At 53.2% G+C, this 24,331-nt stretch overlaps 2 protein-coding genes across 2 annotated transcripts in view; one reads left to right on the top strand and one right to left on the bottom strand.

Moving 5' to 3' along the window:
• BAZ1B (bromodomain adjacent to zinc finger domain 1B) overlaps window positions 1–10,282 on the top strand; it is a 51,773-nt gene extending 41,491 nt beyond the window's left edge. Inside the window, exons 14-19 of the mRNA XM_052654301.1 lie at window positions 2,824–2,971; window positions 3,996–4,143; window positions 5,912–6,024; window positions 8,252–8,397; window positions 9,517–9,620; window positions 9,875–10,282. Of these exons, the coding sequence (XP_052510261.1) occupies window positions 2,824–2,971; window positions 3,996–4,143; window positions 5,912–6,024; window positions 8,252–8,397; window positions 9,517–9,620; window positions 9,875–10,232 (1,017 nt within the window). The 3' untranslated portion in view covers window positions 10,233–10,282. The remainder of the gene's footprint in view (window positions 1–2,823; window positions 2,972–3,995; window positions 4,144–5,911; window positions 6,025–8,251; window positions 8,398–9,516; window positions 9,621–9,874) is intronic.
• Window positions 10,283–15,496: 5,214 nt separating this feature from the next.
• FZD9 (frizzled class receptor 9) lies at window positions 15,497–17,503 on the bottom strand. Its single transcript, XM_052635672.1, has one exon. The coding sequence runs from the start codon at window positions 17,501–17,503 to the stop codon at window positions 15,734–15,736; it is 1,770 nt and encodes a 589-aa protein (XP_052491632.1). The 3' UTR covers window positions 15,497–15,733.
• Between the last annotated feature and the right edge of the window lie 6,828 nt (window positions 17,504–24,331).

Raw genomic sequence — 24,331 nt, 5'->3', positions numbered from 1 at the left:
TCTAGTAGTCATGTATGGATGTGAGAGTTGGACTGTAAAGAAAACTGAGCACCAAAGAATTGATGCTTTTGAACTGTGATGTTGGAGAAGACTCTTGAGAGTCCCTTGGACTGTAAGGAGATCCAACCAGTCAATCCTAAAGGAAATCAGTCCTGAATGTTTATTGGAAGGACTAAAGCTGAAGCTGAAACTCTAATACTTTGGCCACCTGATGCAAAGAACCGAGTCATTGGAAAAGACCCTGATGCTGGGAAAGATTGAAGGCAGGAGGCAAAGGGGATGACAGAGGATAAGATGGTTGGATGGCATCGCTGACTCGTTGACATGAGTTTGAGCAAGCTCCAGGAGTTGGTGATGGACACAGAAGCCTGGCATGCTGCAGTCCCTGGGGTCGCAAAGAGTCAGATATGACTGAACGGCTGAACTGAAGTAAACTTGAGACAAGGCTGGTCTGGATGAATAACACAGTGGGTAAAACAAGAGCTAATGTATTAATGCCAGCAGCGCCGGACTGGGGATCAGGAGATCTGGCCCAGATTGCTGAGATCTTGGACAAATTTCTTTTCATGAAAAATAAAAAATGAACATTTAAACAAATGTACACAAACATTCATAGCAGTCTTACTCAGAGTTATCAAAAAGCGGAAGCAATCCAAGTGTTTGCCAGCTGATGAATGGATAAACAACATGGATGGATTACTCCGCATTTTAAGTGGAATGAAGTACTGTTACATGCTGGGATGTGGATGAAGCTAGAAAACACGCTCAGTTAAAGAAGCCAGTCACAAGAGGCCACATGTTGTGTGAAACGGCAGAATAGTTAAACCTATAAAGCAGAGGAAGACTGTGGCCTGAGGAAGTGGTGGGATAGAGTAGGGAATTGTGGGTTAGGGTTGGGATAGGAAATGGGCAAGTCTTTCTTGGGTGATAAAAATGTTCTAAAATTAAGATTATATTGATAGTTATAAACCTCTGCAAATATGTGAAAAGCCATTGGCTATACATTTAATAGGGGGAACTTATTAATATGTATCTCAAGTCTGTTTTTAAAATGAGGTTTAAATAAGCTTATTCTCAAGGTCTCTTCCAGTGTTTTGGTTTGTTTGTTTTAATGAGGCCACATGTGCTAGGTGCTCAGATTTTGTAATTTATAGGAAATGTTTTTTAAATGTTGATAACTTGTGTCCATCTGACCACTAGAGGACACCAAAGCCCATTTTAGCTGTTCCCTGGCTGTTCTCAATAACACTGTTTTAGGAACTGAACCTAAAATTCTGAAATTTATATTCCATTGAATGAAGAAGATTTAAGTTTTACTACAGTAGGAGACTCTGGTACCGCACGTCAGCTCTCATTACGTTAGGGTTGAAGACCAGCGAGGCAGCCGTGATTGTATATCTTACATCCTGCTGAGGCACTCTGAAAAGGGAAGGAAGGAAATTGTATTTCAGAGGCAGATGTTGAAATATCTGCATTGCAAGTTGGAGTAAGGAATGAGTCAGTTTTCACTAGAACTTGAGCAGCCTCTTAAATAGATATTTTTGGTGTGTTTGTTACTTACCCTTGTTGTTCATAAACTTACACACACAAGGCTCTTGGTTTCTGTAAGAAAAAGACAGCCTTTGTTCCCCCTCCGTCTTCCTCCACACCAGGGTTGCAGAAGTAGCTCAACTGTCTTTTTCCCTCGGCAGCTCTGCTTTAAGCCTATGGCCTTCCGTGAAAAGGCCATATGGGCTTTCTTATAGGAGGGAGACTATTCCTTGAAATAGGCCTTTTTTGCTTACGACAGGGCAGTAAAACCCAGCAGGGGTGGTGTCGGTCAGCTGGAGCTAGCCAGGCTGTAAAAGTAGCCGGCAGGTCTGCCTTTGGTTCAGTCACGACTGATAGCGGGATGACCTCCGCGAGGCTCTCAGCTCCTGGTGGACTGCCGAAGCGTCACCTTGTCCAGCTCCTGTGTTGTCTGACTGTTGAGGATGATGCCCTCTATCATGCCATTTAATCGTTTAAGCTTTATAAGTGCCTTGAAAGTGTCCGCAAACAAATCACCTTTCAGTTAATAAAACAGCAATACAAATACATGAGTTATTCTAAAATGGTGTTTTTGTTCCGCCTCAGAATGTGTGTTTTATTGAGAGGGTTGAAAATTCTTAATTGTATTTTTCTCCTTCACAACCCTTTTGCTAATTCTAAATTAATTTCCATTTTCTGATGATGGCGGGAGACAGTGTAACTGCCCAGAATGAAACCAGGCCAACCTCCAGCGCGTCACAGTTGTCACTTCAGTTAGAAGCGGGTGAGCAAGTCAAGGGAAATGCCACATACCTGCGCCTCACACTTTAAGGGCTGTAGAATGATTCATTTCTACAGTATTTCTAGGCCCTGTTATCTGGGATTGGGGCACATATTGTGCAGAAACTGATACTCTTGTTGACCACAGTTTTGTTAGCTCTATGACATTGCTGCATACTAGCATTATTTACACAGTATGGTGCTTCTGCTTTTAAATGACACTGAGTCTTTAAGTGGATTTCACTAGAAGAGACTTGTCTCTAGTCACCTGCCTCCCCCTGGCCCCCCGCCACCAAATTCTTTATGTGCCCTTTGGCAGCTTTTTTGCACCCTTTAAGGCCTTGGTTTCTTCTGTAAGATGAATAGGTTAGACCGGAGGGGCTCTAGAAGGTGAGTATACTCAGGATTCTCTTGTATCTTTACCTAGTATTGTTCCTGTCTCGGTGTATACTCTGTCAATACGATGTGAAAGGTCCACATTCTGTGTCTTTGCGGTCATTATAGTAATGCTGGCCTGCTTTGGTCTCTGTTTAGGTCGCATCTGCTCTGGAAAAATGGAAGACAGCTATCCGCGAGGCTCAGACTTTTTCCAGAATGCATGTTCTACTTGGGATGCTTGATGCCTGTATCAAATGGGATATGTCAGCTGAAAATGCTCGATGCAAAGTTTGTCGAAAGAAAGGTATATTTAAATCAGAAAGAAAGGTATATTTAAGTCAGAGTGGCTTATCTGAGTGTATTAGGCATGTGGACTTCCAAGTTCTTTTCTCCCCTAGAGAGTTTTTTAGATGTGGGGGGACAGATTTCACCTTATGAGAGTCCATAAAATGCTGGTCTTTAAAGTCGCATGCCCACAAATCAGAGCAGGCCCTTTGTGCCTCAGTTTTGAGTATAAAATAAGAACAGTTGATCTTGCCAAGCTTTAAGTTTTCTCTAGGGAGCAAAATTAGTTTAACCCAAATTTAAACTCTGGATTTTACTCATCTGTGGTGCTGTGGTGCTGCCAGTAGAGGGCAGTATTTGGATGCTATGAAGAAGGAAGTTTGGACTTTGCTATTTTGGAATCCTACAGAAGGAAGCATGTGGGACTATTTAATGCTGGGCCTTTTAGGAGCCCCATTATGTTCTAAAAGCCCCTCAGAGATTGACTTCTCAGTGTCTAAAGCTGTTGTGTGATAGGTTAGGATATACTTTCCAAGGATGAAAAGACCTCTCTAAAGTCATTTAGTTGCTCTAAAAACTGAAGGTTGGAGAGGGGAAACGATCATTTAAAATGGTTTGGTGTATTTTCAAATGTAAGGAAACCAAACCATAATAGATATGAATTGGGATGCATTTGTCTGGTCGGGGCAGAGGAAGGAGGGCAGAAAGGTATACTTTGTCGGGGTTCATTTCTTAGTGGGAGAGGGGCAGGGAAATCTCCTGCCGGAGCTTGAGTTTCTGCTGCCTCCTAGTGTATGTTAACCGTCTCATCTGGCCCTGAGTCGATTTGGGGATGCAGGTTAGAAGCCCCAAACCCTAAATTACCTGTAGTCTAGTTAATACTACATTTGTTTTCAGAAGATGACTGCACTCTTTAAAATGGGGCCGCACTGCACTGGGAAGTTTTTTCTTCTGTGGGGTTGATTGTGGCTGGCAGCTCCTTCTTACAAGTCACTGACTGTGGCCATGCTCCCACCATGCTGTACATGTTTATCTCCTCGCAGGTGAGGATGACAAGCTGATCTTATGTGACGAGTGTAATAAAGCCTTCCACCTGTTCTGTCTGAGGCCGGCCCTCTATGAAGTACCAGATGGTGAGTGGCAGTGCCCAGCTTGCCAGCCTGCTACTGCCAGGCGCAACTCCCGTGGCAGGTGAGAACTTCTTCTTCTTTTAAAAACAAATAAATTGATAAGTAGCTGTTGTACTTGAGCTTCAGTTATTCAAACTGAATGATGCTGGGGAGCTTTAAGTTCATCTTTTGTGTGCTGAGCCCCCTTATTTAAGGTACTGCAGTGGGTGGGGGAGTGGTGCTCAGAGGGCTCCGATTTAATTTAATTTTAGCTTATTGTTGACATTTCTAGTTTTCATTACCAGCCATGTTTTATATTTTCTTGGTCATCCCTTCGTTTCAAATAACATATCTCCGTCTGTCTTTTACCTCCACTTTGCCCACTTCTTTATTTCTGATGACTTCTGCAGTCACGCGCTGCTAAAAATCATGAAACTCATTACTTTCCTTACCTGTGCCTACTCTTTTCCTTCCTTAGCGTGGTTAGAATTTTGGTGTCAGCTTGGACATCTTCCTCTCCCCTGTCTCTATATTGCCACATGTTACCAGTTCAGTGTCTAGATGTCTGCAAGTCAACCTCCTGCTGTCATACGGCCCCCCTGCATCGCTCATCTGGCCTCCTCCAGGGGCTTCTCAACTCGACCTCATATTTTCCTCCCTCTTCTCCTTCCAGCTTTGTGGTGATACCAGAATGGTTTACAAAAGACAGAGGTTTGCTTACGTCACTGTCCTCTTGAAACTGTGGTCTCCCCACTGCCTCTAGAATGAAGTCCCTGGACTAACTTTTGAGACTCTTCTTACACAGCACTAGCTTATGATTTTATGAACCCTTGTTCCCGTCTTGTGTGCTTGTTATAGACTGTGTATTGGGCATCCTTGCCTCTGGTGTTTTCTTCCCAGCAGGCATATTCCCTGGCTAAACTGCCCACCGTCTACTTCAAGTTGCACTGCCTTCTGGAAGCATCCTTAGGATTATTCCTTCTCTGTGCTCCAGCTCGTCTTCTGATGTCTATAAAGTGCAATACGGTCGCATCTCGCTTTTTTGTTCAGTTTCTCCCCAGCTCGCTGTCTTCCTTGGGGTCGTTCCTGCCCTGAGAGTAGAGGTGGAGCTTTGCCCTTCACCCTCACCCATGAGGCCGGCCACAGGGCCTTGTAGAGCAGACGCCTGGCACTTGCCAAAGTTAATACCGTTGTTTTCCACGTTGAGATTTGAAGTTGTAAAAGAGCAGCATGTAGGCACTCTGGCTTGGTGTCTCTTTGAAAGGACAGAGCTGTTTGATCCCAGCCCTGCCTAACAGCATTACTCGGTTATTTCTCACTCCATTCCAGCTACACTTAGAGAGGGGAGGCCGCCGCTTGGAATCGGTGGGGCTTTGGACCAGCTGTTCTGAGCTGGGATTACCAGTGCTTTGATCTTACGGTCATCGGCAAGCTGTTTCAGCTCCTGGAAGGGGGCATCCAGGTGGAGTAACACCTGTTTATCCTTTCAGTCCGCCCCAGCATTGGGGACAGCTTTTATACCTGAAATGTTACATTATCTGGCTGTTTTTATGAGACAAAAGGAACGGTTTTGTGTGTTCAGGGGTGGGGTTGCATTTGGGTCTTGGTTTTTTGTTGCCATTCGTGTTTCAGCCACCGTGTTTGGGGCCTGGCAAAGGAGACATGCGGCTAAAGCTTAAGTTTTCATTGTGCTTCCTGTGTCCTGGCCTCAATTCAGGTTCCCTCCCCTTATCATGAAATCTGTCTAGTCCGTGAAGAGGGAAAGGTTGCCATGATTTATGTGGGACTTTACCTGTCTTTGGACCACTTTGGCCTGGATCCATGGTCTCTACAAGTATTTTCTCCCACAGGAATTACACTGAAGAGTCTGCCTCTGAGGATAGCGAGGATGACGAGAGCAGTGAAGAGGAAGAGGAGGAGGAGGAGGAGGAGGAAGAGGATTATGAGGTGGCTGGTTTGCGATGTGAGTATTCGGTTTGCTTTTGTAGTTAACCTCACTGTCTTTTCAGCTGACCTGGCAAGACTGGGTTGGCAAGAGATGCCCAACACCAGCGTGCCGTTTTCCGTGTTGTGGCAGTGGGCTGACTCTTCTGCCGTAGTTTAAATGGGTTTTCAAGATGCCAGTTAACTACCTGCCTAGTAGGAGGTTGGGTGGCTTGGTCTCAGAACATCAGATTGTGGCCAGGCTACTTGGTCCACGATCTCGTGGAGTTCCAGGCCCCAGGTGTGTTTGTGATAGGTCTGCTGGTTCTGAGCCCCTCCGTGTGGGGACTGGAGGCCCACTGCTGTCCCTTGCATTCTTCTGGCCTCTGGTACAGTGTTCCTTTGAGAGAAGTTATTTTTTCTCTGGTTACAGTGATTTTTCTCTTCCCAGTAGAGTGTAGGGCTACAGGTTTGCTAGTCTAGAGAGATGTTCCCCCATGGTTTGGGCATAGGTGTTAGGAAGTTCAGATCTGTTTCTCACTAGATGTCAGCAGGGAGAAGGTCTCATCACTCACCCACACCTTGTCAACTCATTCTCTCACGTTCATTTTTCGTGAGGCTTTGAGAGTTGGTCGTTTTTATCATTAAACCATTAAGTCCTACAGTCTAGCCTTTTAACAGGCAGCCTTTCCTGCAAAATATACCTTTCTTTGTAGGTTAATACAGCTACAAGATTCTGATGAGGTTTTGAAGAGAGGAACAGTTCCCACGATCACACTTGGCGCTGGGAGAGAGGGCTTGCGTGCCGGACCCAGTCCTTACTGTATCAGTGCTGCCGAAACCTGAGGGCTCTGGGCTTGTGCCCCTGACCTCCGTCTTCCCAGCACTGCAGGGGGCTGGTTTGGGACACCTGCGTTCCTCTCGTTCCTCTGGGGCTCCTCTTGTTTGTTCACAAGGCATGACTTTTCAGGTATCTGAGGGAAGGAGACTGGCAGTCTGTGAGCTTGCGTTACACAGAGATGGCCGAGGACTGCCCAGGTCATGATCTGGATACTTCATTGTCTGTGAATGGATTCTGGATGTAACCATGTACTGATTGTTTAGTTTCCAAGTAATGGTTTCCTTCCACTTTGAAGTTATTGCTCTTTCCAAGGACTTGTTCGCTCTCCAGGTTTCTAGGACCTCGTCTACTGAAAGGATCCAGGAAGTTTTTGGTGCTTCAGAGCCTCTTGCCTGCTCTGCCTTTTAGGGCACAAAGATGTGGTTCCCTAGTGCAGTTCAAAGCCCTGGGCTGCTGGCTGTTCCGTGTATCCTGTGTTTCGTCCTTGGCGTTAGCTTCTTCCTCTGTTCCTGGCCCAGTCTCAGAACTTAGAAAACCTAAGATTATTGATGAAGTGTCCTCTTGGTCTAGAAGGAGAATATCAAACATAGATCATTGATTCTCTGTATCGCCGCCTCTGTGTGCCCCTAACTCTGGTCCAGGGCCCCTCCCCGTTTTCCAGGAAGTGTTTGCTTAGATGAGCGGTCTTGAGCTAACCCTGATGGGGCTTTGTTTCTTGGGGAAACGTTGAGAGATGCTGGCCGCTCTGACATGGAGCGCTTGTTGTAAACTGAGAAAGAGGCCGTCTTGTGCCTTTGTGTTGCTCTTCTCTCTTGGGGGCTCCTGGGCAGGGCTCTGGTGGAAGTGGCCTGGCCTACTACTGTCTGTGCTTTTTAGAAATCAAAGCCTTAAGTTGGATTCAGTGAGGAAGACTTCACATAGGTATCAGCTTTTCGCTGAGCAGACTGTGGTGGTGAGTATAGGATAACTCTGGGAATTAGGAGACAGGATCTGTTCCACTCTCAGATTCCCTCTGTCATGTAAATACATGCGTTCTCAGGCTGAGCTTGGGCTGAAGGAATTCCAGGCAGACCCATCAGCAAATGGCCTTGTCTCCCGAGTGAGTCAGTTTACAATTGACTCCTGCCAGCCCTTGTTCCCTGTGGATGGGGTGGGGACAGAGGGCGCATGTACCGAAGGAACTGGCTTTCTAAAGAGACTCTTCAAAGGTCTTGGGCAGTTGATGAAAGATATCCACCCATTCATCTTCTGCTGCCGCTGCCCTTGATATTCCCTGTGAGGTCAAAGAGCAGGAAACGGACAGCACGAGCCCCGCCCCCGCCATCCTGAGGGGGGTCACCGCTGTGCTCATCCAGAGCATCACCCCTTCCGTGGGCATGCTCCCTTCATCCTAAGTTCTTCTCTGAATGTGTGTGTTTAATTTCAGTGAGACCGCGCAAGACTGTCCGGGGCAAGCAGGGCGTCATCCCCCCTACAGCACGGCCCGGCCGACGGCCAGGCAAGAAGCCGCATCCCGTCAGGAGGGCTCGGCCGAAGGCTCCACCTGCAGATGACACAGAGGTGGACGAGCTGGTAAGAATCATTCTTCCTCCGCGCTCTAGTGTCTCGGGTTCGTACCCCCCACTCCAGCATCAGGAATTCACCAGACAACAGGTGGAGCCGCCCCTTTGCTCCCTCCCCCGCCCCCCATTTTGGAGACTGATAAGGCAGATGGATGGGCCTGTAGGCAGACGGGGCAGCAGGCCCCCAGGAGCAGTTATTCCCGGCATTCCGCTGCTGCAGCCTGCAAACATCTCCTCTAGTTAACGGGCAGCCTGCGACTCGTTAAGGACTTTAAAATAGTATCCATGTGTCTCCCGGGGCTCAGCGGGGCTGGGTCTCTGTGGTGGGAATGTCAGCAATGTCAGAGCCTCGCTCACTCGGGGCTTTTGCCGACAGTTGTCATGGGAGGGACGCACCCTCCCCTCCGCTCCTCAGCCAGTGCGATCTTAGCAGTCTTGCTTTGGATTTCACTTGAGTTTTAAAGAACAAAAAGCTTGACAGATCAAACTGGAGTTGGATGCGGGCTGGGGGCATTAAAGCAAGCCATCAGGACGCTCAGCAGGCACCCTGAGCGCCCTTCCTGTAAGCCTGGCCCTGATCCCTTCAACTCTGCTCCTGGCTGCAAGTCACACCTGTTCCCACCACCTTTCTCTTTAGCCTCTTAGCGGCTTCTCAGGGGAGAGCCCAGGACAATAACTGTACCTCTTACTTTTCTTCCCTCAGACATTCCCACCCCCATAAAATTGACTTCAGGTGGTCCCCATAACCCGCCTGGCATTCTGCAGTTGCTTGTTTAAACTCATCCATGGCGTGACTGTAAATCCCAGGTCCACCTGCTCTCAGAGGGCTAGCTTCCTGGGGACAGTGGCCCTCTAGCTGGCCCCGGCAGGACTGCTGGGACCCGGCCACTGCTTCCTGTTCTCTGCTTTGATCACTGTCCACCAGGGAGGAGGGGGGTGGGCTGATGGCCGCCACTCAGAGCGCTCCCTGGATGGAGTCAGATGATCTTGACCATCTTCTCTGTTCCAAGAAGACAGCTAAACTTCGCGCTTTGCTTTTTTAAGCAGATATAAAAACACTTTTTAAAGTGTATTCTGTCCTGTCTACTCTGCTCTCAGACCCGCAATAGTCTTCTTTCTTTGGCTCCAGGTACTTCAGACCAAACGGAGCTCCCGGAGGCAAAGCCTGGAACTGCAGAAGTGTGAAGAGATCCTCCACAAGATAGTGAAATACCGCTTCAGCTGGCCCTTCAGGTGCGCTTGGGCCCAGGGGAGCGGGCCAGCCTTGCAGCTGAGCCCCTGGGACATATCTCAGTGGGAGGCGGGGAAGTGAGCTTCCAAACTGGCGGAATCCACTCTGAGCACAAGTGAACACCCCCGCTCTGCCTGCCTGCTGGTGGGCTGGGCTGGGCATTCTGGTGAGATGTGTGATGACGTCCGTGGTTTGATAACCAGGTTTCTATCTGGTTCAAGGCTGCGCTGACCTCTCCATTTGGTTCTTCTCCCAGGGAGCCCGTGACCAGAGATGAGGCTGAGGACTACTATGACATCATCACCCACCCCATGGACTTCCAGACAATGCAGAGCAAATGTTCCTGTGGGGGCTACCGCTCTGTGCAGGAGTTTCTTGCTGACGTGAAGCAAGTGTTTACCAATGCTGAGCTTTACAACTGCCGGGGCAGCCACGTGCTGAGCTGCATGGTGAAGACGGAACAGTGTCTGGTGGCTCTGTTGCATAAACACCTTCCTGGCCACCCATATGTCCGTAGGAAACGCAAGAAGTTTCCCGACCGGCTTGCTGAAGATGAGGGGGACAGTGAGCCAGAGCCCGTTGGACAGTCCAGGGGACGAAGACAGAAGAAGTAGAGAGGCAGGGCCCTGGTAAGGGAGCTGAGGTCGGGGGGGGACTTGAGGGAGAGAGCGAGGGAGGGGGGAGGGAGGCGAGAGAGGAAGCTGGAGAAAACGTGGACGGGAGGAGGTCACGGGGAGCCCGGGAGTGCCTGTCACCCGAGCTCACACGCTCTCCAGAACTCTCCGTGGGCCTTAATCAAGCAGCGCACTTTGGGGAGCCTCTTGCTGGGTCGGTGGTCTTCATCCAGAAATGCTGTGGGGAGAGGGGCTTAATCCCTCTTCGTGAGGGTTTCCAGGAGGAGTCCAAGGCTTTTCTCGTGAACCCAATTCCTTTTCTTTCTTCTTTGCTAAGGTCCCTCCCTCTTTGGCCACCACAGCAGTGCCAAGCCCTCTGGTCTCCAGGGGAGGGGTTACTACATTACGTAGAAGGATGAAGGGTAATCAGGCCAGCTGGGGAGGCAGTGTCGGTTTTTTAAGTCTATATTTATACACAGTCCTGTTTCTTTAAGCCCGCCCGCCCTGCCTCTCAGGTGGCGGTATCAGTGAGTGCCACAGAGTTCTGGATTCACCAGCATCGGGAGACAGTTGTGGTCTGTTGAGTTGATCTTGGTAGAGTAAGGGACATGTCCTACAGCCATTCCTGAGTACCCCTCCCCTTCTTTGTGACAGCTCTCTCCCCGCCCCTGGCCCCCTCAAACAAAACCTAAGGCACTTCACTCAGAGCCTGGAGCCCTGCTTGTAACCATGCGTATAACCTTTCCTTTGATGGGTCTGGCACAGGGGTGTTGGAGCCCAGCCCACCCACACACCAGACAAGCTCTTAGGGGAGCGGAAGAAAAGCAGGAAGAATTTAAAGTGTTTAATTTTTTTTTAATTGACTTTTCTAGTTATTAAAGGTTGCTTGTTTCAGCAGTGATATTGTATAAAGAACATCTTGTAAAAAGATCTCTGTCATCTCGCTTTGGCACATGTACAGTACGATTTCTATGATAACGTGTTTGCTTTCCTTTGCCCGGTTGCTTCCCTCAGCCCGTCCTCTCTCTAGAGCAGGTGGGCTGGGGCTCGGCGGGGCCGGCGGTGGGGACCACCTGCTCGTGGACAGTCCCTCTGCTGCCCTGGTGGCCGCTCCCACCACCTCCGTGTGCAGTGCCCCTGCCACGCTCCTCTGGCCTCAGACTCGGACCCCAAGAACCCAAGTCTCAGCGCTCAGTATCAGGGGGCGGAGTGGGGGAGGGCTCTGTGGCCCTTCCTGCAGTGATTCTAGCACTAGTCGTCACGTGTAGGCCAAGCTTTGTAGTCTTCTTTCCCTTTTATGGTATATTTTGATAAAAAGTGCTGAACAGGGTTTAATTTTCTTTTCTGTCAACTTTGAATTTGGAAAACGTGAGCACCTAAGCGCTTCCGGACTGATTCAAATGAAGGGAAAAGAAGTCCACCAAGAACTAAAGCCTGTTAAAGTGAGACGGCAAGGTGTGGTCCCCATGCCCTGGTCGCCTCGGGGTTTGCCCCAGGGGAGTTTGCCCCAGGGCTGCCGGCCGGGCTCCCGGGCTTGGAGCTAGCACTGACATCACAGCATCACAGCCCCGCTCCAACACCGTCCCTGCCTCTTGCCCTGGAGCCAGTCTGTTTCTGTTAACAGTGAGAATTCTGTGTTCCCACTTCAGTGACACCTCAGTTACTTGTTGTTTTTTAAACTGTCTTTAAGGAGGAAGGGCCCCATTAAAAGGGTAAACTTGTAATAAATTGGACTTTCAAATAAACATTATGTACTTGTGTTTATAAAGAAGTGACAACTCTGGTGAATTTTTCTTTGTGCTCTTGGAGGTCTTAGTGGACAATAGTATGTCCCGAGCGCGTTTTCCCATGGACTCTTGGAGGCCGTTCTTCAGGAGCGGACTTCTGGCTTACGGTCTTTTTAACCACAGGTCAGATACATCTACTGGATTTCTTTGCTTCCAGAACAGCGTTCTGGTGCGCTGGGTAATCGAAGCCATGGCCTTCAAGCCTCTCCTGGCTTTGTCTCCATCTCAAACCCACACCCCACCCCACCCAATTCTATTGGAAACTTATAGGAATTAGAAGAAACTAATTTTTTAAGGCTTCACTGTGGGAATTTGTGGTCCTTCATGACTCAATTTTGGGGAAGCTTTGGATATTTTACAATAGTTTTCAAGGAAAACTTGAACCGTGCACAGCGGAACTACGACAAATTCCCACCTACTCCGCTTCAGCAGTTCTGTGGGGCCAGTCTTGTTTTACTCATGCCTTTTATATTTTACGCTGGGAGTCTGTCTTTGGTCGGACTGGCTGATTCGAGTAGGTCACTGCTGGCTGGCAACCTGCCCGAATCCCAGGGTTTTGTAGGGCCACTGCGTGATCCTAGTGACAGCAGCGAGACCACCAGCTCCTGACCAGCTGCACTGGGGATGGCAGAAGGTAAAAACAGGGCGAAATCTGAGGAGAAACCTGAGCGCTGGGTGTGGGTTCTGCCATTGACTGTCTCTGTGGCCTTGGTGAGCGTGGGCAGTGAACCAGGCCTGAGCACTGGGGGAGTCTCAGTTCCACAGGGAGGAAGTGGTTTGCCTCCAGGTCAAGCTGGATTTGAGCAGCCCTCAGGCTCTGGAGGAGCTGTGCTACCTCTGAGCGGTCCCTGCAGCCCCAGCTCACCTGCATCTGAGAAGTCCTGTCGTTCCTGGGGTGGTTTCTTAGGCCACATGAGGACAGCGCCTCTGGGGCCCCGTTACATCATCCGGGGTCTGTGTCCTGCTCCTAGTCCACCAGCCCAGCCGTCGCTAGCAGGCTATGACCTTGGGGGAGACGCCTGATTTGGCTTTACTGCAAATGGAGACGAGACAACTTTTTTCCTGAAGACGGGTCTGACCATTACTCTGGTGATCAGGGGAGACCTCTCCCTTGTCCTGCCTGCTTGTCTCTCCTTACACCCTGTCCCCGGGGCAGGGGCAGTCAAGTGGCAGCGAGCTGGTGACGGGATTCCAACACAGCTGCTCCGGGCAGTGCTTCCCTAGGGAACCAGGCCCCCACTTCCCTGAGAGCCAGGGTCCTGAGGCAGATGCTCAAACCAGGCAGGAGGTCACTCCATTGCTCCCCCTGCCCAGGACACCCAGGCCTTTTCACACCAGGACTGTTCGGAGCATCCTCCTGGGGGACTGAGCAGGGAGAGAGGGCAGGTGTTGACCCCCAGGACCATTCAGTCTGACCTCAGTCAAGATTCCCCCTGCTGACTCCAGGAAACTTGGCCTTGTTTCCCTGGAACTTCTGCTGACTGCTATCTGGGCTCACACATTCCGTTAAGAACAAGCTCAGGCTCGGCTGCTGTGTACACACGCACAGATGTGCTGCTCTGAGGGGCCCTGTGTGGGGCTGCTAGGCCCCTGAGGGAAGTAGCAGGGACACGCAGCGCACAGGTTGGAGGGTGACAGCTTCTGAGGCATTTCTCTTGGGCTCTAGAGTCTCCTTTTGGGGATGAGGAGAGGTCCCACCATGGGGCAGTTACCTCTGGATGAATTTGCCCTAGGTTGTAACACCCACCGTGTCCTCACCCCACAGCCTGGTGGAATCCGTGGTGTGAAGTCACAGCAGCTCTGGAGACCAGTCTCCCTGGCTGTGTGCTCCTGAGCCAGCCGAGGCCTTCAGGCACTGCCCTTGTCTGAAAATGGACAGGGGAGGATGAAATGGAGGGCTTCTGTAAAAGGTCTTGAATCAAATGTTTCCTTCGTCTCTGTCCTTCAGGGTCTGGGCCTTTTCATTAGTGTCATCCCAAGCTCCCAGGCTGAGAAGCCCTAGCTGCCAAGGCCTGCCCTCCTCTCCCTCCTTCCTGGGTCTTGGCCTCTGTGAATCATCTTAGCCTCAAAGCAAAGCTCCCTTGGGGTCCGTCCTGGTTACACTGCCTCCCCTTCCCGTCCCAGTTGTCCTGGAAGTCAGTCTTGTTTCCACTGAGCAGGACACAGCCAAGTGCCCTCCACCCCTCTTGTCCCCTGACTGCCAAGGGATTGGGTGATCCGGCGCCACTCCTGATGCTCACCCTGCCCTCCACCCTTGGCCCATACCCATCATTTGCCTTTCTCCTCCTGTTTCAGAATCCTCCTGTGGCTTCTGCTGCCCCTGCCCGAGTGCAGGCCTGTGAGCCCAGCCCAGTACAGCCACGGCCCCTCTCGCTCCCAGCTTGGGCCCCCTCACCTGCAATAAGCTCATTCTGTTTCTCAGTCATGGGCCCCAGGGCCTCCTGTCAGTGCCGCTGAACCAGGGACAGGAACCAAGGCTCTCCCCTGGCTGGAGTCACAGCGGCCACAGCCCAGCCTAAGACAGTGCCAGGGTTTCCGGGATGGCCACACTTGGAGGTGGTGCAGGTCCCGGCAGCCCCAGGGCCGCCCTGGCACATAGGTCAGCGCAGCACCTTTTCCTCTCCTGGTTTGCGATCGTGGGAGCTGCTTGTGGAGGGAGCCATGCACACGCACCTGCCCGTTTGTCACTGCTGTGCTCAGCATCTCCAGTCTCTCCACAGCCCTTTAGGAGCTGGGGACCCAATCCCCACCCTCCTCGAGGGCTGTCTGTGCCCGTGTCTGCTCCCAAGATGCCCGTGTAACACTCCAGCCCCATCTCCACCCAGATGGATGGGGGTTGGGGGGGCTGCCCTGACTGGGGGCCCAAGGAGTGAGCGGCCACATCAACAGCAGTGAGGACTGTCTTGGGCCCCGACCCTCAGGCGCAAGGAAGGAACAGGAGGGGCCAGCCAGCCAGTGAGAGCAGACACTGAGCCTCCGAGGGAACCTTCGAGAAAGGCTGACGCCCTCATTTTTTTACGCAAATTGAGGAAAGAAGTCTTACCCACAGCTCCCAAACAGGCCAGACTCACTGGGGCCAGAGTGGGGCGTGTTATCCCAGGGGATTCCCTGACTTCTCCCAGCAGACATCTCACTCTGGGAAGATGGAACCCAGGGCTCAGACAGGCAAGCAGGCCACTGAAAGGAGCCGAGAGAATACACCCACCCGCAGAATCTGGGGCTCCTACAAAACACAGCTGTTTCCCCGGCAGGATGTTCTGATTGATGGAAAGCCAGAAGACCCACTCCCAGCGCCGCTCACAGGGGAAGACTCCCCCAGGGCCCTCACCGTCCTATCGTCCCCCTTTCCACAGAAGACGCAGCGCTGCCACATGGGGGTTTATTCCAGTCACAGCTTCCAGAGAAACTCAACAATAAATTACATCATTAAATAAACTCTGCTGGACCACACCCCCTTCTGCCCCTCCTCCTCTCCACGTGCTCCCCCAGGTCCCCGGTGGGGACTCAGCCAGGCCCACCCCCTTGCACTATGCAACAGGGGAGTAGCTTCAGTGGGTCCCAACGAGTGAGGGTTGAAGGAGGCTCCCAGCCCTGCTCCTCGGCCCCTCGCACTCACTTGCCTGACCTTGACAGCTGGGCAGCTGCTAGTCAGCTGTCTCCTCCGGAGGGAGTGGCGAGGAGGGGGCCACAGCCGCCCCACGCAGGCCTGTGTCCCTAGAGGTGTGTAGGGTTCTCCAGGGAAGGATCTGTCTTAGTCATGTGCAAGACCACAGTGGGGGCCTTATAGTGGCCGTGGCTGCCCCGGCCATAGCCCCCGGGAGCCCGGCAGGCCTTTGCCCGGGCCCGGCCAGCTGCCATCTTGCGGTGGCACAGGCTCTGCCAGGTCTGGAAAGTCTTGGAGCTCCACACCCAGACGCCACTGGTGATGCCCACCACCAGCGACATGAAGATTTTGAGCATAAAGACAGCCACGGTGGGCACCGAGCCCCCTTGCAGCGAGCAGTCCCTCCGGCCGCCAGGTGTGGTGGCCGCCGAGCAGGCCTGTTCCGTGGCCCGCAGGCGCCAGAAGTCCATGTTGAGGCGTTCGTAGACATAGCACACAATGACACAGGTGGCCGGCACGGTGTAAAGGATGGAGAAGACCCCAATCTTGACCATGAGCTTCTCCAGCTTCTCCGTGTTGGTGCCCCCAGTCTTCATGATCTTGCGGATGTGGAAGAGGGCCACAAAGCCAGTCAGGAGGAAGCTCGTGCCCAGCACCAGGTAGCAGGAGAGGGGCACCAGCACGAAACCAGTGAGCGCCGCCGCGTCCATACTGGCCACGTAACAGAGCCCGGTCAGCTCATCCCCCGCCACCTTGCGCAGGGTCAGGATAACGATGGTCTTGAGGGCTGGCAGGCCCCAGGCCGCCATGTGGAAGTAGCTGCCGTGGGCCTCGATGGCCTCGTGGCCCCATTTCTTGCCTGCGGCCAGAAACCAGGTGAGGGTCAGCACCACCCACCAGAGCGAGCTGGCCATGCCGAAGTAGTAGAGCAGCAGGAAGACGAGGGTGCAGCCCGTGTTCTCCAGGCCCTCCTGGATCACGTAGAGCGCACCCGCCTCCTGGTCGCAGGCCACGCTCTGGGCGCCGGCCACGGCCCGGATGAGGAAGGCCAGCGAGTAGACGTTGTAGCACATGGACAGGAAGATGATGGGGCGCTCCGGGTACTGGAAGCGGTGAGGCTCCAGCAGGAAGGTGAGCACAGTGAAGGCGGTGGAGAAGAAGCACAGCGCTGACCACACGGCCATCCAGACGAGCGCGAAGTCCTTGTCGCGCCGCGACCAGAACACCTCGACGCCTGGCCCGCAGCGCGGCGCGCACGAGCGGCTCTTCTCTACGTACTGGAACTTCTCCGGGTTCTCGCAGGTGCCGCCGGCGCCCGGGAGGGCGTCCTCGGGGGGCCGCGCGGGCCGCGGCGCCACGGGCAGCATGCCCAGGCCCTTGTGGGGCTCAGTGGGGCCAGCCGTGGCGTTCTCGGGCGCCTCCATGCAGAGCGCGTGCGGGTCGTTGCGCGTGGGCAGCCGGGCGCAGTCCAGCGAGTCCGGCCAGCCGAAGTTGAACTGCTCCATGATGGGCGCGCAGCGCAGGCGCGCCTGCTCGCACATGGGCCGGCAGGCGGGGATGGGCGTCGAGACCTGGTCGGTGCACATGGGCGCGTAGAGCGAGCACAGGAAGAAGCGCAGGTGGCTGTGACAGCCGTACTGCACGAGCGGCGCGAACTCGGCCAGCTCGGCGGCCGCCTCGCCCTGCGACGTGTGGCCCAGCAGGTTGGGCATGCGGGTCAGGTTGTAGCCGATGCCGCGGCACATGGGGATCTCCACCACTTGGCACGGCGCCGGCCCGCGCCCGCGCTCCGGGTCGAAGCGGCCGATCTCCAACGCCGCGCCGCCCGCAGCCAGCAGCTGCCACAGCAGCAGCGCCCGGCGGAGCGGCGGCACGGCCATCCCGGGCGGTCCCGGCCGAGGGCGGGGAGGGCGGCCCCGCCTCACTCGGGCCGCGCCGTCCGGCGCCCCCGTGCCCGCCCGCCACGTCGAGGGGTGCGGGCCATAGCGGAGCCGACCGCGTGTGTCCCTGCGCGGCCGGGCGCCCTGGGCAGCGCGCGGGGAAGCCGCCGGAGGGAAAGAAGGCGCCGAGCCACTGCCGCCGCCGCCGCCGCCTCTACTCGAACGGCCGCGGAGCCGGAGCAGGCGCCGCCTCCCGGGGCCGCGGGTACAAGCCTCGGGGCGGGGCCCCTGGTGGACACGCCCAAGGGCGGGGCCTCCGGGCGCCCGACACGCCCCCCGGCCGGGCTTTAAAGGCGCCGCGCCTGACAGCTGCGCTGCACGGCAGGACCAACCCGGGCGCGGTCTGGCAGGGAGGGGTGTACGAGTAGTGACCTTGTCTGCCCGCTCACAGTCGGTTCTCCCCTTTCTGAGGGGTTGCTGCCCAACTTCTCTCCGGGACAGGACAGTCAGCCGGAGGATTTCCCTGTCCACCCCGTTCCGCGTCACCTACATTTTTCCCCAGGCGGGACCATTTCTAAGGCTTCTACGCCTGGGAGGCCTCGACCTTGGACTCTGGGACAATTCGAGCGCAGCCTCTCCGCCTCTTCACTAGTTGCATGTGGCTCTGGGCTCTTCGCTCTAAGCCTGTTTTCGTTTCTGTAGAACAGGCAGATAATCCCGTCAAAATGAATTCACCTGTGGCTTGCGCAGGCTGCTTACCCGTCCCACTGAGCACTTGAACTCATGGTCTGTCTCTTCGCTATCCACTTGCCCCCTTGACACCTCGGGGCCCCCTTGACACCTCGGGGCCCCCTTGACACCTCGGGACCGCCTGAAAACCCAGTCTCCTTCTGCCCCCTCCCCTCCTCTGCACTCCCTTGGTACAGGGTCTCCCCTAAGAACTCCTCTCTGCCCAGGAAGCCTGCGGCTTTCCACCGTCCCCCTCCCCCGAGCCCCCTGCTCCCTCCTGTGCCTGCAGAGTAGGGAGCCAGGTACAGTGACACCCATGGAACGTTTCAGTTCAGCTCACACCCCCCTCACCTAAACCTGACAGCCGTCAGGATGCCTCCAGACTATTGCTCAGCCTGCTTCTATGGCGGCACCTGAACAGGGGGAGGAGAGAGGCCTGTTCTTCCCTTTGCACAGATGGAACCATCAAGGCAGTCCTAGGCTCAGCCTGCTGGTAACAGGTGACAGCGAGTGAGTGGGGTCTGATACTGTGACCCCTGAGCTGCCCACGTAACACCCCTCATCCCCATTCAGGTCGGGAAGGTGTTTCTGAGAGGCTGGGATTGTCAGGGGCTTCCTGGGGCCCCAAAGGCCCTCTGCCCTCCCACCTCTGCCCAGCCAGGGTTCCACCACGGTTCCCAGGTAGCTTTGTGGGTGAAACCCAAGTGCCATCCAGGAGGCCACCCAAGGGGCCCTGTTGTGGTCTGGAGTTCCCTTAGAAACTGCCTCCCTCCTCCCCAGCCCACCCCATCTGCCCTCACCCGCTTGGCCTAGATGTACCTGGAAGACTCAGATTCCACGTGTGCTCTTGGCATTGGTCCAGCCCTAGCAGCTGCTCAGGGATGCTCAGTGGATGAAGGGCTGAGGGAGAGACCTGTACCACAGGGGGCCTAGGAAACTGGTCGAAGACCTAAAGTGAGCCAGGTGGGCCCCAGGCCAGGTGTTTTACACAGTGAACTTTTAAACTCTCACAACAGCCACGCAAGGAATTCTGAGCCCATTTTACAGATGAGAAATTGAGGTTCAGAAAACTCAAGACATTTGCCTTGGAATACACAGTTCACAAGGGTCAGGGTTGGCATTCAGGCTCTTCCACTGCATAAGGCTGCCTGTCGCCACCAGCGTGAGGGCACCTGCCCGACTTGCCCTGCTTGGCCCTGCTGGATAGCCTGGCACATGGCGGGGCGGTGTGCAGCACGGAGCCGGGGCAGCAGCTGTAATTGGTGCTCACCTTCCCTGGAGCGGCCCTGGAGCAGGGAAGGGAGGAGGAGGACCCGAGAGGTTGGGACTCCATGGAGATGCAGCCAGCCCTGTTCGCAGTATGAGACACGTCCTCGACCCACCTGGGCTGTGACAGCTGAAGTGGCAAGCTCCTGATCGTCCCAGAGGCAGCACAGAAATAGGGTAACTTTGAAACAAGGACCTGACTTTGATGCCCTGGTCAAGGAGGTTCCCAAAATGCCAGCAAGAGCTTCCCATGGCCCAGGGTGAAGGCCATGCCCCTGGGGATGGCAGCAAGAGCCCTTCCAGGTAGAGCCCCCACCAACCTCTTCCTTTCCTGCCATGCCTAACTCCTTGGAACCCATGCCACGCCATGCCTTCAGTATCCCTGGCCCAAAGGCCCTTTTCTGCTCTGTTGGGCACACCAGCCTCCTAGGGGCAGACCCCAGCTCTCGAGGACAGGGCTGGAGGCTCTGCTCTGTGGGCCCAGAGTCCTGGCCCACTCACCGTTGCCACTTGTACACTCACATGCTCTTAGCCTTCCGTTCATCCCCCACTCTGCCCCAATGCCAGCAGCTGCTCAAGGACCCTGCGGACATTTTATTTCTCTCTGTGTCCTTGCCCCAAGGAGGCACAGATACACGGATGAGAGTGGTACATGGGCTAAGCCCCCACCTCACAGGGTCTGTAGGAAGCAGGGGCTTCGGAGCTGCCCCGCTGTGGGCAGCCGGGTTGAGAGGCGGAGAAGGCTGGAGGCTTCCCCCTGCTAAGACTGGTCTGGGATCCAGGTTTTTTTGTGTGCCTCTGCCCCCAACCAGAGTGAAGAAGAGGCCGGGGGCCCTTTCTCTGGCAGCCATAGTGGGGAGGACGCCCCAGGAGCCCCCAGGAGCTATGGGATGCCAGGCTTGTCACCATGACAACAGCTGCTCCTGCGAAGCCAGAGGTGGGGGGCTGTGGAAAAGCCCCTCCCCCATGCAGATGCTGCCTTGGAGAGAAGAGGCCTCTTGGGCCGCCTGCCCACCCACTCTGCTTTGTCATCCGATCCCCCTCTTTACAAAGGCGGAACAATACACCAAGCACTCACTGAAAAGGAGACTATGAGGAGGACTGGAGGGGACCAGGAGGAGGGTGATTGCCATCAGTGCCCACCCCCACCCCCGCTCCCTGGGCAGAGGGGCCAGAGTTAGTGAGGTGGGAACAGACCCCCTCCTCACTCCCTTCCTGGGGGCCCTTGGCTATGCGCCAATGAGCTGCCCTGCCCAAGTGGGAGCGGACACCCTCCTGACCTGTGTCCCCCACCCCCTAGTCTTCCCACGCTCCCGGAGGCCCTTGCCGGAAGGGCCCTTGCCCTTCCCTGATCATAGCCAGCACTCACCCCCACTGGGCACACCCTGGCCCTTCCCCGGCTTGACTCTGCTATGCCTCCTCCTGCCCTATGGTCCTGGTGGCCATGGCACCATAACCATGCCTGTCTCCCCACAAACCTGGGAGTTTCCGGAGGTCAGGGGGCTGGGCCCTGCTCCTGGGTGTCTTGGTGCCTAGCCTAGAGGAGGCGCCTGTAAATGTTTGTTGAATGAAAAGGATGTCATGAGGAGGAGGTGGCCGGAGATTCTTCTGGAAGAGGCTACATGCAAGTGGGGCCTGAAGCTGGGGAAGGATAGGACCTTGGGGGACAGAGCTGTCTGTGTGAGGAAGCAGGAACCAGGAGGAGGGCCATCCCGCACCTCCTCCAGTGCCCGGGACACCCCTAGAGGGGTTGCTGATGGTGATGAGAGGCCGAGCGGGTGCAACGCTGACACGCCTGCTCGAGGGGGGCGGGGTGAGGGACACTGCAGCCCGGGCAGACAGCAGTGGGCGCCAGCACGTGTGTGTCCAGGGCATGTGGGTCTGGGGGCAAGTTAACTGTGCGTGCACGCACTCACCCAGGCCCAGGGCAAGCTCCAGCCCTGGATCTGACTCAGGGTCCCTTTACTGGGAGGTCAAGGGCAGGACTAGACTGTTCCATTCTCACTAAAGAAGCATTTTACAAATTTCCGTAACTAATTCCCCTGAACCCTTGCCTTCAGGTAATCAGTATCAGGGGTTGAAGGACCTCTTGCTGAATTTCCAAAAGAAACAAACAGAGGGCTTCCCTGGTAAGTGAGTGGTAAAGAATCCACCTGCCAGTGCAGGAGACACAAGCTTGATGTCTGGTCCAAGACATCCCACGTGCTGCAGAGCGACTAAGCCTGTGCACCACAACTATTGAGAGTGTGCTCTAGAGCCAGGGAACAGCAACTGCTGAAGCCATATGCTGCAGCTACTAAGCCCAAATGCCCTAGGGCCCGTGCTCCGCAGCAAGAGAAGCCACCGCAGTGAGAAGCCCGTGTACCTCAACTAGAGAATAGCCCCCTCTCTCTGTGACTAGAGAAAAGCCCGCACAGCAACAAAGTACAGCCAAAAACAAATACGTAAAATTATTTTAAAAAGCAATAGACCAACCAAAAAATGGGCAGAAGATCTAAATAGACGTTTCTCCAAAGAAGACATACAGATGGAGAACAGGCATCTGGAAAGATGCTCAACATTCTGAGTTACAAGAGAAACACAAATCAAAACTGCAAGGAGGTATCCCCTCGTACTGGTCGGAATGGCCATCCATCCAGGACTTCCCTGGTGGTCCACTGGTTAAGAATCTGCCTCCTGATGCAGGGGACACGGGTTGGATCTCTAGTCTGAGAAGACTGCACATGCAGTCCGTGCAACGCAACTACCGGGTCCTCGGCATGGAGCCTGTGCTCGGCAACAAGAGGAGCCGCAAAGACCCGGTGCAGCCGAGAATAAATAAATAAGTTTTTAAAACCGACCATCATCAAAAAGTCCATAAATAATAAACGCTAGAGAGACTGTAGAGAAAAGGAAACCCTACTGCACTGTCGGGACTGTAAACTGGTGCAGCCACTCTGGAGAACAGTATGGAGGTTCCTTAAAAAACTAACAATAGCATTACCATATGGTCCAGTAATCCCACTTCTGAGCATGTATCTGGAAAAGATGAAAACTCTAATTTGAAAAGATACACGCACCCCAACGTTCATAGTAGCACTACCTATAATATAGCAAGACATGGAGTGAAGTGAAGTGAACTGAAGTCTCTCAGTCGTGTCCGACTCTTTGCGACCTCATGGACTGTAGCCTATCAGGCTCCTCCATCCATGGGATTTTCCAGACTGGAGTGGATTGCCATTTCCTTCTCCAGGGGATCTTCCCGACCCAGGAATTGAACCCGGGTCTCCTGCATTGCAGGCAGACGCTTTACCATCTGAGCCACCAGGGAAGCCCCAGCAAGACAAATGGAGGCAAATTAAATGTCCATCCACAGAGGAATGGATATATACATATATTTTTTTATATATACACAATAAAATATTATATTTATGATCGAACATTATATACACAATGGAATATTACTCAGTCATAAAAAGGATGAAATATTGCCATTTGCCACAACATGGATGGACCTAGAGATTATCATACTAGGTGAAGTAAGTCAGAGAGAGAAAGACAAATATCTGATATCGCTTATATGTGGAATGGAGGGAAAATGATACAAATGAACTTATTTACAAAACAGAAATAGACTCACAGACATAGAAAACAAACTTATGATTACCAAAGGGAAAAAGGGAGAGGGTGGGATAAATTAGGTCTGGGGATTAACAAAGACATACTACTATGTATAAAATAGGTAAATAACAAGGACCTACTATATAGCACAGGGAACTATATTCAATATTTTATAAAAACCTATAATAGAAAAGAATCTGAAAAAGAATATCTATATCTATATAGTTCAGTTCAGTTCAGTCACTCAGTCGTGTCCAACTCTTTGCAACCCCATGGACTGCAGCACGCCAGGCCTCCCTGTCCATCACCAACTCCCGGAGTTTACTCAAACTCATGTCCATTGAGTCAGTGATGCCATCCAACCATATCATTCTCTCTCATCCCCTTCTCCTGCCTTCAATCTTTCCCAACATCAGGGTCTTTTCAAATGAGTCAGCTCTTCGCATCAGGTGGCCAGAGTATTGGAGTTTCAGCTTCAACACCAGACCTTCCAATGAATATTGAGGACTGATTTCCTTTAGGATGCACTGGTTGGATCTCCTTGCAGTCCAAGGGACTCCCAAGAGTCTTCTCCAACACCACAGTTCAAAAGCATCAATTCTTCGGCACTCAACTTTCTTTATGGTCTAACTCTCACAGCCATACATGACCACTGGAAAAACCAGAGACTTGACCAGATGGACCTTTGTTGGCAAAGTAATGTCTCTGCTTTTTAACATGCTGTCTAGGTTGGTCATAACTTTCCTTCCAAGGAGGAAGCGTCTTTTAATTTCATGGCTGCAATCACCATCTGCAGTGATTTTGGAGCCCCCCAAAATAAAGTCTGACACTGTTTCCACTGTTTCCCCATCAATTTGCCATGAAGTGATGGGACTGGATGCCATGATCTTTGTTTTCTGAATGTTGAGCTTTAAGCCAAATTTTTCACTCTCCTCTTTCACTTTCATCAACAGGCTCTTTAGTTCTTCTTCACTTTCTGCCATAAGGGTGGTGCCATCTGCATATCTGAGGTTATTGATATTTCTCCCAGCAATCTTGATTCCAGCTTGTGCTTCATCCAGCCCAGCATTTCTCATGATGTACTCTGCATATAAGTTAAATAAGCAGGGTGACAATATACAGCCTTGACGTACTCCTTTTCCTATTTGGAACCAGTCTGTTGTTCCATGTCTAGTTCTAACTGTTGCTTCCTGACCTGTGTACAGGTTTCTCAAGAGGCAGGTCAGGAGGTCT

The sequence above is a fragment of the Budorcas taxicolor genome, chromosome 2, assembly GCF_023091745.1.
Source record: "Budorcas taxicolor isolate Tak-1 chromosome 2, Takin1.1, whole genome shotgun sequence".
Taxonomy (NCBI): Eukaryota; Metazoa; Chordata; class Mammalia; order Artiodactyla; family Bovidae; genus Budorcas; species Budorcas taxicolor.
The sequence above is the reverse complement of the archived record's forward strand: the minus strand, read 5'-3'. Positions and strand labels throughout refer to the sequence as shown.

What these genes read in the sequence shown, in the direction of transcription:
- FZD9 (XM_052635672.1), bottom strand. Translation starts at nt 17,503, where the DNA reads ATGGCCGTGCCGCCGCTCCGCCGGGCGCTGCTGCTGTGGCAGCTGCTG.